Source organism: Phlebotomus papatasi, chromosome 2 (genome assembly GCF_024763615.1).
Source record: "Phlebotomus papatasi isolate M1 chromosome 2, Ppap_2.1, whole genome shotgun sequence".
Lineage (NCBI taxonomy): Eukaryota > Metazoa > Arthropoda > Insecta > Diptera > Psychodidae > Phlebotomus > Phlebotomus papatasi.
In genome coordinates, this window is record NC_077223.1 from 55,414,162 (window position 1) to 55,427,627 (window position 13,466).

The 13,466-nt window shown below is 36.1% G+C and overlaps 1 protein-coding gene across 1 annotated transcript; it reads left to right on the forward strand.

Moving 5' to 3' along the window:
- Positions 1–1,596: 1,596 nt before the first annotated feature.
- Positions 1,597–7,929, forward strand: LOC129801761 (transmembrane ascorbate-dependent reductase CYB561). Its single transcript, XM_055847065.1, has 3 exons — positions 1,597–1,891; positions 6,898–7,120; positions 7,185–7,929. The coding sequence occupies exons 2-3, from the start codon at positions 6,910–6,912 to the stop codon at positions 7,712–7,714; spliced, it is 741 nt and encodes a 246-aa protein (XP_055703040.1). The 5' UTR covers positions 1,597–1,891; positions 6,898–6,909; the 3' UTR covers positions 7,715–7,929.
- Positions 7,930–13,466: the final 5,537 nt, after the last annotated feature.

The window sequence follows — 13,466 nt, forward strand, 5'->3', positions numbered from 1 at the left end:
GAAAAATGCAACCTATAAAAGTTTAATATTTCCAAGTTAGATTATTTCCAAACTTTTTCAACAATTTCTCTTTGAATGCCAAAATTAGTGATAAGCCTAGGTCAACTTATATATTTTGATGTTACATAGGTGTTATTTAGGACAAAATCTTTATTCTATTTTACTTTTCTTTTTTTTGCAACATCGAAGTTTTGTGGCATTTCTATAATATTACTAAAGAAAAATCCCTTAGGATTATTTTATTTCTCAGTAGATGGCAAAATTTTCAATCAATTATCGTTTAATTTTCAAGATTTTTATCAATTGAGCAATTTGTGCGAGCTCACGTCAATGATGTCTCGTCATCTGATCATTTGGACACTTTTACAACTCTGACGCCATTCAAAAAGTCTTTAGAAACAATGTGGATAAAGGGAAAGACTCTCCGATTAATATCTATGTATTGTCAACAATTTTATTTTTTGTCATTTAGATTTTTTGTTACTATAAATTTGCATGAAATATATATGTGTGTGTATATATATAACTGAAAGAATTCGTTTGACGAACAATTTTAAATAATTTATTTGCATAACTTGTGGGGCTTTTGGAAGATTCACACTCAAGAGAGGCACGCTACGAGATGTGCGCCAAGCCGATTTTAGCCGCTCGGAGCGAGCCGCCGCCGCCAAGTTTTTAATGCGCGCCGCCAGCCGCCGCCGCCAGTTCTTTTTCAGCGCGCCGAGCTACGACTACACTACACAATAAAACGTTGATAAAACACCCCGTCTGACCAAGTAAGATTGGATTATAGCCTCAATTAACCCCTATCTTTCATACCTTACTTTTAAGAAGCTCCCATACAAAATACCCCTTACTAAATATATGTGAAGGACACTGTTTTGCGTTCATGGTGGTGAGCAGCGGAACTACGAAAATAATGTTGCCGGCCTTAAATACAAAATGTGGACAAATGTAAAAAAAACTAAAGCCAAATATCTTATAAAGTACGAGAGATGAAATCCTCAAAATTTACTTCTCTTTCGAACATACTTTAATCTTCGGAGCAGTGTAAAAATTTCCTTTGAATATAAGAAAAATTGGATGAGAAATAATGTACAAAAGTATGCAAAAATCCATAATAATGTAATCAAAACTCATCTATTGTAAATATATATTTATATAGGTCTCAAACTCTACTTCTTCGGAGTCTTCTATAGGCTTGGAATACGCAAAAATTAACATAAAAATGAGGAAAATTAAATAATGTAATGCACACCTAAAAGGTCTCATTTTGACAAAAAAATTTTCTTTATATATGTAATTCATCACCACGTGCTTCAAATAAATTAAGATTCCAGAGAAATTCTCTTTTTTCCAATTAAGTGAGGATGTGGAATATTTTGCATAGGAGCACATATTCACCGGCATGGAATTTATTGATTTTTCCGCGCCCTTTCACTGAGAGACCAACTTAATAATATCGTCATCATTTATTTTCACTTGTTGCGCATGTTTCATCTAATATCGCCACTTCTATCCCGCATCTCCCCTCTTAAAGGGGGTGGCAAAAGATATGGGAGAGAGCACGCAGAAAAGAGAAAAACATCTCGACGAGTCTTCCAAAATTATCGCTTCACTTCAGTCGATTCAGTGGGAGTGTTTAGTGCACAACGCAATTTTTTTAAGCATATTTAATTGCTTGTTTCTCATGTGAAAGAAAATATAGACACCTATTGTTAGTTATTCAGTAAACTTTAGTATATCAATTATTATTTTCCACGACAAAATTCAGGAGAATTCGTTCACGCGTATACCGACGATAAAGATCAGAAATATTTGTACCAGCTGTTCAATTCCAACTGTAAAGGGAAACTAAATCATTTGAACTCATAAAGGATTAGAAATTCAGGTACATCTTCAATATGAAATAAATATTATTATACTAAATCGATCCTTTGATTACGTTGATGATATTCAAAGAAAAACATATGGTTAGAATCAATTTACAAAGATCAAGTAAAATTTGGAGCAGCAACTCACCATGAAAATTTCATCTTTCTAGCCCAAATGTTGCCCCAAAATCGCATCAACCGTTTTGCAACATCTTTTAATAGCTCTTGCTGATGAACTCAAGAGCGAGATATAAGTGTAAAAAAAATCACAAACAATAAAGTGAAACGAAAAAGAACAGTAAAGCAATGGCAATGAACTTTCTGTGTAATCGTAATCGTATGACTATTTTTTTCTATCTTAAAATAATTTTTACCAATTTTAGACAGTTTTCCTCAAATTGTCAACCTTTTGTATATTCGTTTTAAGAAAAGAAGATTTCAATGTTTAGAGCTTTGTATGTATAATAGATTGTATTATAGATCACAAGTAGCAAAGCTTCAATACAATTATTACAGACTGTTTTAATAGGGAAATTCAGACAAAGGAGACCACTTCTGCTCTGAGCGTCTTATATATTTATTACTGAAGTTTCAGTGTAAAAATTAAACTTAGTCACAGTATAGCTGTACACGTACACCTTATTTTTTCTCCTAAATTGAAAAAAAATAATAATAATAATGCTGGCACAACATTCCATGAAGGAACAAGGCCTTCCCACAAGGGGATTTCTAAACATGCATTATTATTAGGTGAGATTCTTAACAATCTCACCTACTATAATCCTAACTAAATTTCATGTCGTCCGATCGCGCTCAAACTTGACCAAAATGTGTTTCGCCACTTCCTGATCACGAATATATGGGGGGCTAAGTTACGTTCCCGTCCGGCCGCTCTTTGGAGCTTAATAGCTCCTAAACTAAAAGAGATATCGACTTGCGGTTTTCGGCAAAGGTTATATATCGTATGAAAATTGCAACTTGGTGCATTGACCCCCCACCCCCACCCCTCCAACCGCCATTTTGAATACCGCCATTTTTTTGTTTTCTTAATGGCTCCGCCCCTATGGCATCGATCGGGCTCAAATTTTAGTATGTTATAGCTGGGCCCAAGAGATTTCGATCGATACCAAACCGCTGATTTTACCGCTAAAAATCCGGAATCCGGGAATCTGGAATTCCCTGGATTTTATCGCTCAAAATCCGCGTAAGCTTCCGAGAAAGAATTTGACGCTAAATTTCTTCCTAGCGTTCCATGGACGTTTGCGGCACTCCGTATAGGACCGTCTAAAAAGAAATGTCCGCGAGTTTCCATGGACCTTTCTCTAACGAATATTTCCACGGCTTTTCCTATGGATTATTAGCGTATAATCGGCAGTTAGCCCTTTAAAAATTCGGAAAAATCCTCTATGTTTCCACGAAATTATCCGTGGAAATTTCCATGCAAGGGTCTTAGAGGCTTCCGTAGTTTAATATTACGGAATTCCACGACTTTTCCAATGGATTTTTTTTAAATATATTTTTCTTCAAAATAATTCCAAAAATTGATTAAAAATTTCGTGGAACTTACAAAGAGAATTTCCACACAAAAAAAACATCCACAAATAAATGGACGATCAGTGCCAATTGGCAGCTTAGAACTTGGAGAGTATTCATCTATCAGACGAACACTCAATTGTTCAACTTTTGAGTTGAAAATATTGCTACCATATCGTTCATTTGAGTATGTCTAGCTCGCAAGAATTATAGCGTTAGGGCGAAAAATAATTGAAGAATTTTCGCGCTTACTTCCATGGAGTCTTGGTCGGAAGTATATCAGAAAATATACTCGGAATATTCAAAGGAAATTTTGAATCAATTTCCAGGGAATGCTCTCAGATATGTTGCAAGAAAATTCCTCGGACTTTTTTTTCCAGGAAATCCACGCGAAAATAGGCTGATAACTCCGCAGAATTCCAAGCGGAATATTAGCGTATATTTCCACGGAAACTCTCGCGGAAAAATAGAAGACAAATTCCAGGGAATTTTCTGTTGCTGTGAAACTTTACGCCCGATCGGCTACAGGGTATATATCACTTTTCTGTCACTCCATCCAAATCTTTGATATTTTAGTTTAAATACAAAATTTGCATAATTTCACGAATTTGATTTAATATAACTGAATGGCGTTCCCCAACTTCAGCTCTAAATCGAATTTGCGTACATTTCGAGTTAGCTCACATTAAAAATCTCACCTACATAAGCCGGTTAGGATTATCTGTCCCTTTATTTTTTAATTACAGTTCTGTCTCTCTATATGCACACTCTCTATACGCACAGCTTTTGTGTCGGTTGCATTCAAAATCAATTTGTTTACATTTTGACAAAGTAATAAAGAAAATTATTTTCTTGGTAACTAATTTTTCTCGTTTTTAATTATCTTAATTTTATTTTTTCTGTCTCATATTATAGTTAAAATAACACGGGAAATTCTATAACAATAAAAAAATAATAATTTATTAAAAGAAGGAGAAAAACCGTTGGGAATTTCAAAAAAAGTTGTGCATATTCAGAGAGAGAACTGTCAAAAAAAGTACCCAAACTGTGCATATAGCGAGACAGCACTGTACGTACCTTTTATTTTTTTAATAATTTTTTAATTTAATTTTTTTCTTGTACGGGATGAGGTTGTCAGTCTCATGCCCCGTGAAATAAAGTTTAGTGAAGTTCACTGGATGCAATTTGAACACCTTTAATGCCAGAAAAATTCCTGGTGACCTAAAGGGGATTTTCGAACCCGGGACATTTGCATCATAAAACGAGTGCTCTACCACTTGGCCCATTGAGCGCCCTAGTAGATATTAGTAGTGTTCGTATATATTAGGTGAGATTCTTAATAATCTCGCCTACTATAATCCTAATTTAATGTGTGGTAAAGAATCGCGTCGAGCCAATGTTATTGTTTCTGCATTCGACAAAAGCCCAGAGAAATTTATGTTACTTGAGATTCTTTACAGGTGACCTCAGAATTCAAAATGGTCAGTAAAAAAATAAAAATGAGCAGTAAAATATCTAATAATCGATTTTTTGCTTATTAAGTAGGATAATAAGTAAAGAACATTTTCTGAAAATCTCAAGTCAATCAGAGTAAAACTCTCGGAGGTAAGAGCAGTTTTAGTTACTATTTTCACAACACCATTAACATCATTTTCAAAATCGGTTGTCACGATATTTCGAAAACGCCTGAACCAATTTTCTGAAACTTTGCACACTTCTTCTAAATTAGTTGGCTCGTGCTTAACATGAGGGTTTTTAGTAATATTGATTTTGACGGATTTTATAGTGTTAAAAAGTGCATGAATGTTAAAAAGTGGCTGCAAATGAACATTTTTTTGAAAAAATTTTTACCAAAAATCGAAAAAAAACATTTAATAAAAAGTCCTTCTTTTAAGCACAAGCCACATTCACATCCTAAAAGAAAATACTAGTTTTATGGTTTTAATTCTTTCATCTCCTTTGGGACTCTGAGTACCCACCATGGAAAAAAGATTTTTTTTGGACTATTTAGAATCGATAAAAATCCGATTCTTCTAACTCCTGAGCTAAGATATTCTTGGTCAAAAATCGTGAATTTTCGATTTTCTGCCTCCTTTCAGATATTGTGACTTTTTTGATATTTCTAGACCAGAATAAGGAAAACCCTCTCGGGGCCAATAAGTATGATAACTAACAATTACAGATTGCATAAATTCGGAAAACAATTTTTTTCTTTAATTTCAAAAAACTTGTTCAAACTTTATGGGTACTCTCGTCCCCAAAAATCTAGAGGTCAAATGTAAGGTTATCCCGCCAATGTCCGCCATTTGCTTTTTGACACCAACCTTGTAAGAAAATTCCAAGCGGGAGTGAAATTTTTTGCCAATATGGCCGATAATTTTGATATTTGGCAGCGAGGGAGATTGCTTTCAGGGAAGTTTTTCCTATTCTTCCTGATTTTGGTGAATTCTGATTGTCCAGGAAGTGTTTTTTTGGCTCTTGAGAAAGCTTAATGTGTCTGCAATAACATCGTGTTGAGAGAAATGTGTGTTAAAGTGTTTTTGTATGAAATATTTTGAGGAATCTGTTGGCAAGCAGGAGCTGGGTGTCCCTTTTAGCACTTCCTGGACATCCCACAAGATACTGGTCAATAATTCTTCTTCTTTAATGATCAACCTTGTAAAGGAGTCATTTGACACGCAAAAATAATTCACAAAATTGATATTATTGGCTTTTGGAAAATTGAAGTTTGTCCAAGTTTGTATCCTTTGCGTTCTTTAGGGGACGAGAGTTCCCATGAATTTTCCAATTTCCCAGAAGCGGAGAAAATTCTTTCTCTACGAAAGTATCATATTTGATCACTAAGACTTACAATAAAGTGAGTTTTACTGAAATTCGTTCGCTAGATATGTTGTGGTCCGGAAAGAGTTAAGATAAAACTGCTAGAAAAAAAAAACGTGACAACGGATCATACAGTAGAGTTCCTCAAATTTGAACATTTGGGGGGTATAGATGACATTTCTCACTCCTCAAATTTGAACGATATTTTCAAAAACGTAACGGAATTCATGTGAAATCCACTTTTCCTAAATTAAGATAAACAACTTTAGGGAATATATCAATGTAATTAATTGTGAAATAAATGGAATTTGTTGCGGAAGTTAATATAAAACGATAATATTGAGGAAATACCAGAGAAAAATGGCACTCCACGCAAAACTTTCTTCACATAACCTCAAATTTTACATTTTGAACTCAACTGTCGTTCAAATTTGAGGAGTTCACATTTGAGGAACTCTACTGTACCATTTCACAACAGTTCAATTTTGAAAATTTTCCAAGAATTTTCCGGTGAAATTATCTGCCAAGGCCTATTCTATCAGACAGACGAAAATCTGAATATACGAAATTTTATAGTTCAAAAATAAAAAATGGACAAAACTAATTTTTTTTCCTATGTGAAACCCGCTTACCCCATTAATAAGATAAGTTTTTTTATCTTATTTTTCAGATAGCACACAATATGGAAGAAATAGGTGCTTCCCCACAACATTTGGGCCATTTTCGTACTCTATATCTCCTCACACTACTAATTGGAGTGCTACTAATAGCACTTGTAGGTGGCTGGATAGGAACTCATCTTGGTGGTTTGGCATGGCAAAGTAATCCGAGTGTGCAATTTAATTGGCATCCTCTATTAATGACCTTCGGAATGATCTTTCTTTATGGAAACTGTGAGTATATTAGCAATTTAAATCCAAAATATGCAGAACCACTGACTTTTCGGTCTTTCTTTAGCAATTCTCATCTATCGTGGTTTGCGATTGACCAGAAAGCGTACACTCAAGTTGACACATGCAACACTTCATGGATTAGCTTTTCTTGCAGTCGTAATAGGTCTTAAGGCCGTCTTTGATTCGCACAATTTAGCCACGCCACCAATTTCTAATCTCTACTCAATGCATTCATGGATAGGATTAGCAGCTGTGATCCTTTTCAGTGCTCAATACGTCGTGGGTTTTATCACATTTCTTTTACCAGGATTAAACCAACAACTCCGTGAGACAATCATGCCTTATCACATTCTCTTTGGGCTCATTGGATTTGTGGCGTCAGGTGCTGCTGCTCTTCTTGGCTTTTCTGAAAAGATCTCTTTTGTCTTAGGCCACAAATATGAAAACCTACCAGCACAAGGTGTTCTGGTAAATTTCATTGCATTTTTCATTATCATCTTCACAACTTTAGTGATCTATCTAACTACTGAGACTCGTTTCAAGCGTCAACCACTAGCTGAAGATGCGATTTTGCTCACAGGACAAAACGAGTAAACATTGAAATAATCATGAGCGCATAACAATCCTTGTGAAGGATTTATTATTGTGATTTTTTGTTGTATATAGCCAAGATTTTGTGTTAAAAATATTTAGCATTAGAGAAAAAACATTCTACAATCTGTTACAAATTATTAATATTCTATATATATTATATATGTATATATATATGCATATATATATGGAAAATAAACGCATATCTTCATGTAAAATCTATTTTTTCTTTTGTCAAAAAGAAAAATCATATTGGTCTGCGTGTTTCATAGTTGGGCTTTAATAATATAAGAAATTATCTCTGATGTATTAAAATACTTAATAATTTAGATAATATTGTTCTACAGATTTTACAATGATGATATAGAAAAAAATGGCTAACAGTGGAGAGCAAACTAAATTAATATTCAAAACTAGCATCGGAACCGAAATTAACTACGAATCCTATCTTATAATATCTCAAAAAGGCTCCAAAGAATTGAATTACTTTAAAAAAATGTTTCGAACTTTCTTCGTTTTTTTTTGTTCCTGAAAAAATTTCAATAATTTACGTTGGTGAGTTATGAATTTTAGTATAATCAATCTCAAGTGAAGTTCGAATTTCGATGAAAACCTAATCATCAAATTAGATTCAGATTAGATTTCTCTTAATATTCCATGTATTCCACCTAAAGCGTGTCCCTGGATTTAAATATCCAAGTTTTCGACATGAAGTTAGTCACAATAGGAATTGAGTTTTGTTTTATTTTTTTTATTTTTTTGAAGTTTCAAGAGAATTTCGTCAGCTTTTCATTTCTGAAAAAATATTGAAAAAGGTTGTGTTTTGGCTGAAAAAAGTGATAAAAATGGAGAACCTGCGCAAATTGATCGTGGACACGTACCTAAAGAATCCAAAAGCGAACTATTCTAAAATCGGAAGGATCACCGGAAAGTGTCCATTCACGGTGCGAAGGGTTGTATTACGCTTCAAGGAACTCAAGACTGTTATTCGAAAGCCAGGATGTGGCAGAAAACCTGGAGCTGTAGACAAGAGGATGGAGAAGAGAGTGTTGGCGCTTTTCTAGAAGCAACCTTGCCTTTCAGCTTTCAGTCAGAGATGTGGGCAAAGATCTGTGTCCAAGAGATTAGTGCAGAGAATCAAAGAGAATAACGGATTGATAACGTTCAAAGCTCAAGCTGCACCCCATCGCACGGACAAGCAGAAGCAAAGTGCCAAAACGTGGTCGAGAAATCTGAGTGATCGAGTTTTGAAAGGCTTTCAAGGATGCATTTTGAGGGACGACGAAACTGTCGTAAAAGGTGAATTTACTCAGTTGCCCGGCTAACAGTTTTTTACACGGCGAAGACTCGTACGGGTGTAGCCAGCAAGTACAGGTTCGAAGAGTACGACAAGTTCCCGAAAAAATACGTGGTTTGGATGGCAATCTGCTCTTGTGGACGTCGCAGCGAAGAATTTTTCATGGCAGGGACGATGAACGCGCATATCTACATTAAAGAGTGCTTCCAAAAACGACTTTTGCCACTGTATCAAAGCCACGACATCCCTCCTCTATTTTGGCCTGATTTGACATCTTGTCATTACGCGAAAGCCACCCTGGAATGGTTTTCCAACAACAATGTCAAATATGTAGATAAGAAGGTCAATCCGCCCTGCACTCCAGAAGTCCGCCCCATTGAGAAAATACTGGGGAATTTTGAAAGGAGACTTGAAGAAGAAGGCTAATCCAGCCAAAGATTTGCAGGACTTCGCACGAAAATGGAAGAAAGTCGTCAGAGATCGTGGGGCGACTTTGTCCAGAGCCTTATGAGGGGAGTAAAGAAGATGGTGCGAAGATTTCGCGGAGAAACCGCTTGAATAAAAAACCATAAAGTGGATTTGAATCACAATGAAATACCCTTTCAAGAAATATAAAGGGACAGATAATCCTAACCGGCTTATGTAGGTGAGATTCTTAACGTGAGCTAACTCGGAGTGCATGCAAATTCGATTTGATGCTGAAGTAGGGAGACGCCATTCAGTTATCTTGAATCAAATTCGTGAAATTATACAAATTTTGTATTTAAACCAAAATATCAAGGATTTGGATGAACTGATAGAAAAGTGATATATGGATGAAATGTAGACCAGAATGTTCTCTATAATTTTCCTATAGAACATGATCTCATCGATTACTCAGAAGCCAAGATAAGCGAGGTTTTTTGTTTCTTAACTCGTTTTTTCATCCAGAGTGCCCCAAGTAGTCATTTGTTGAGCATCAACTATTTCAAAGAATTGTTGTATTTTGTGGGACTTTCCATTTAAAACCCTATTTTAAGTGTCTTGGTGGAGTAGAGGTAGTCAAATTGGCATCTGAGTTATTTCAAAGCGTTATTATGGGAAAAATCAATTTTTTCACAATTAAACGGCAAAATATGAGTGATAGCGTAGTCTGAGTGGAAAATGATGTATGGACGAAATGTAGAGACAAATGTCCTCTACAATTATGCCGAAGTAATCATCAAAATCGGTTCAGCGACAGTCGAGATAATTGAGGTTATGTGATATTGAAATTGGTTTTTCGACTGTGGCGCCCCTGGTGTTGGTCCCACGAAGTTCAAATATTCTAGAAAGTTGTAGCATTTGGTGAGATCTTTCGTTTAAGCCCTCACTCATCAAAATCGGTCACATAGAACCGGAGATATGATTTTTTGAATTTTGTGAACTTTGACCCCTCATATCTCCGGTTCTGTTTTAACCACAGCGCGCATACGCACCATTTTGGAAACGTCCTAGACTGGACTACAACATACTAAAATTTCATTAACTTGCACAATGCCGTTTTTGAGAAAAGTGACTTTGAATTTCGATGAATTTTGACGCTATCACAGCGCCACCTGTGGTGACTTTTTGAACTTCCATCTGAAAGTGCTCATCGAGACGAAACCAAAAAGGTAAAATTTAGGTCGCTATGTTAATTAGAACCGGAGATAGAGGCCGGTCAATGTTCGAACTTTGACCCCTTATAGCTCGGGTCAGGGGTTATGGATCGACTTAAGGTTTTTTTTGTTTGATAGGTATAATCAACGGCTACAACATACTAAATTTTCAGCCCGATGCACAATGGAATTTTTGAGTTATTTAACTTTTAAGATTTAAAAATTTTCTTTTTAAAAAAAGCGCCCCTAGCGGTGGTTTTATGAACTTGCGATGTTAGAAGGGGAAGTGGCATTTCACGAGAGCTTTCCAAAAAGCCCTCACTTTTTAAATTCTGACAATTAGAACCGGAGTTATGGCCATTTTAAGAAATTTTTTTTGGACCCTTATAGCTCGGGTCAGGGGGGTCGGGGGACCTTAAGTTTGGTATTGATGGAAAGCTCTAAGGCCCAGCTATAACATACTAAAATTTGAGTCCGCTGAATGCCATAGGGGCGGAGCTATTGAGAAAACAAAAAAAGGGGGGTCTTCAAAATGGCGGAAGGAGGGGTGGGGGCTGGGGGGTCTATGCACCAAGTTGCAATTTTCACCCGATATATAACCTTTGCCGAAAACCGCAAGTCGATATCTTTTTTAGTTTAGGAGCTATTAAGCTCCAAAGAGCGGCCGGCCGGCCGGGAACGTAAAATAGCCACATATATATTCGTGATCAGGAAGTGCTGAAACACATTTTGGCCAAGTTTGAGGTCGATCGGACGACATGAAATTTTGTTAGGATTATAGTAGGTGAGATTGTTAAGAATCTCACCTAATAGTATTAGGTGAGATTCTTAACAATCTCACCTACTATAATCCTAACGAAATTTGATGTCCTTCGATCGCGCTCAAACTTGGTCAAAATGTGTTTCGCCACTTCCTGATCATGAATATAATATGGGGGGCTAAGTTACATTCCCGGCCAGCCGGCCGGTCTTTGGAGCTTAGTAGCTCCTAAACTAAAAGAGATATCGACTTGCGGTTTTCGGCAAAAGTTATATATCGTATGAAAATTGCAACTTGGTGCATTGACCCTCCACCCCCCACCCCTCCTTCCGCCATTTTGAATACCTCCAATTTTTTGTTTTCTTAATGGCTCCGCCCTTATGGCATCGATCGGGTTAAAATTTTAGTATGTTATAGCTGGGCCTCAGGGCTTTTCATCAATACCAAACTTAAGGTCCCCTGACCCCCCTGGCCCTAGCAATAAGGGTCCAAAAAACAATTCTTAAAATGGCCATAACTCCGTTTCTAATTATCAGAATTTAAAAAGTGAGGGCGTTTTGGAAAGCTCTCGTGAAATGCCACTTCCCCTTCTAACATCACAAGTTCATAAAACCACCGCTAGGGGCACTATTTTTAAAAAGAAGATTTTTCAATTTTCTAAGTTAAATAACTCATAAATTCCTTTATGCATCGGGCTGAAATTTTAGTATGTTGTAGCCATTGATTATACCTACCAAACAAAAAAAATACTTAAGTCGATCCATAACCCCTGACCCGAGCTATAAGGGGTCAAAGTTCGAATATTGACCGGCCTCTATCTCTGGTTTTAACTAACATATCGACGTAAATTTAGGCTTTTTGGTTTCGTCTCGATGAGCACTTTCAAGTAGAAGTTCAAAAAGTCATCACAGGTGGCGCTGCGATAACGTCAAAATTCATCGAAATTCAAAGTCACTTTTCTCAAAAATTCCTTTGTGCAAGTTAATGAATTTTTAAAGTATTATAGTCCAGTCTAGGACGTTTCCAAAATGGTGCGTAAGTGCGCTGTGGTTTGAATAGAACCGAAGATATGAGGGGTCAAAGTTCACGAAATTCAAAACATATCTCCGGTTCTATGTGACCGATTTTGATGAGTGAGGGCTTAAACGAAAGATCTCACCAAATGCTACAACTTTCTAGAACATTTGAACTTCGTGGAACCAACACCAGGGGCTCTACAGTCAAAAAAACCAATTTCAATATCACATAACCTCAATTATCTCGACACGTGCTTAACCGATTTTGATGATTACTTCGACATAATTGTAGAGGACATTTGTCTCTATATTTCGTCTATACATCATTTTTCGATCAGATAATGCGATCTGTCCGATTTTGTCGTTTAAGTGTGAAAAAATTGATTTTTCCCATAATAACGCTTTGAAATAACTCAGATGCCAATTTGACTGCCTCTACTCGACCAAGACACTTAAAATAGGGTTTTAAATGGAAAGTCTCACAAAATACAACAATTCTTTGATATAGTTGAAGTTCATCAAATGCACACTTGGGGCGCTCTGGTCGAAAAACGAGTTTAGAAACAAACAACCTCGATTATCTCGGTTTCTGATTAATCGATGAGATCAAGTTCTACAGCAAAATTATAGAGAACTTTCTGGTCTACGTTTCACCCATATATCACTTTTCTGCCAGTCCATCCAAATCCTTGATATTTTGGTTTTAAATAAAAAAATTGTATAATTTCACGAATTTGATTCAAGATAACTGAATGGCGTACCCCAACTTCAGCTCTAAATCGAATTTTCATGCATTCCGAGTTAGCTAACATTAAGAATCTCACCTACATAAGCCGGTTAGGATTATCTGTCCCTTTATATGTACTATAATTTTTTAATGAGAGTCATTTGTCTTCTTGGTATTTTAAAACTGGGACACGCTTTATTAAGGCTATTCCTTAATTCCTGTGTATATGAACTATGAAGTGCACAAGCTGTACGAGGGATTACGAGGAAAATAAAAACAATGTGAAGGTACTATAAGATCAGGTGTAAAGACCTTATCTGTAATCCAATATGATCT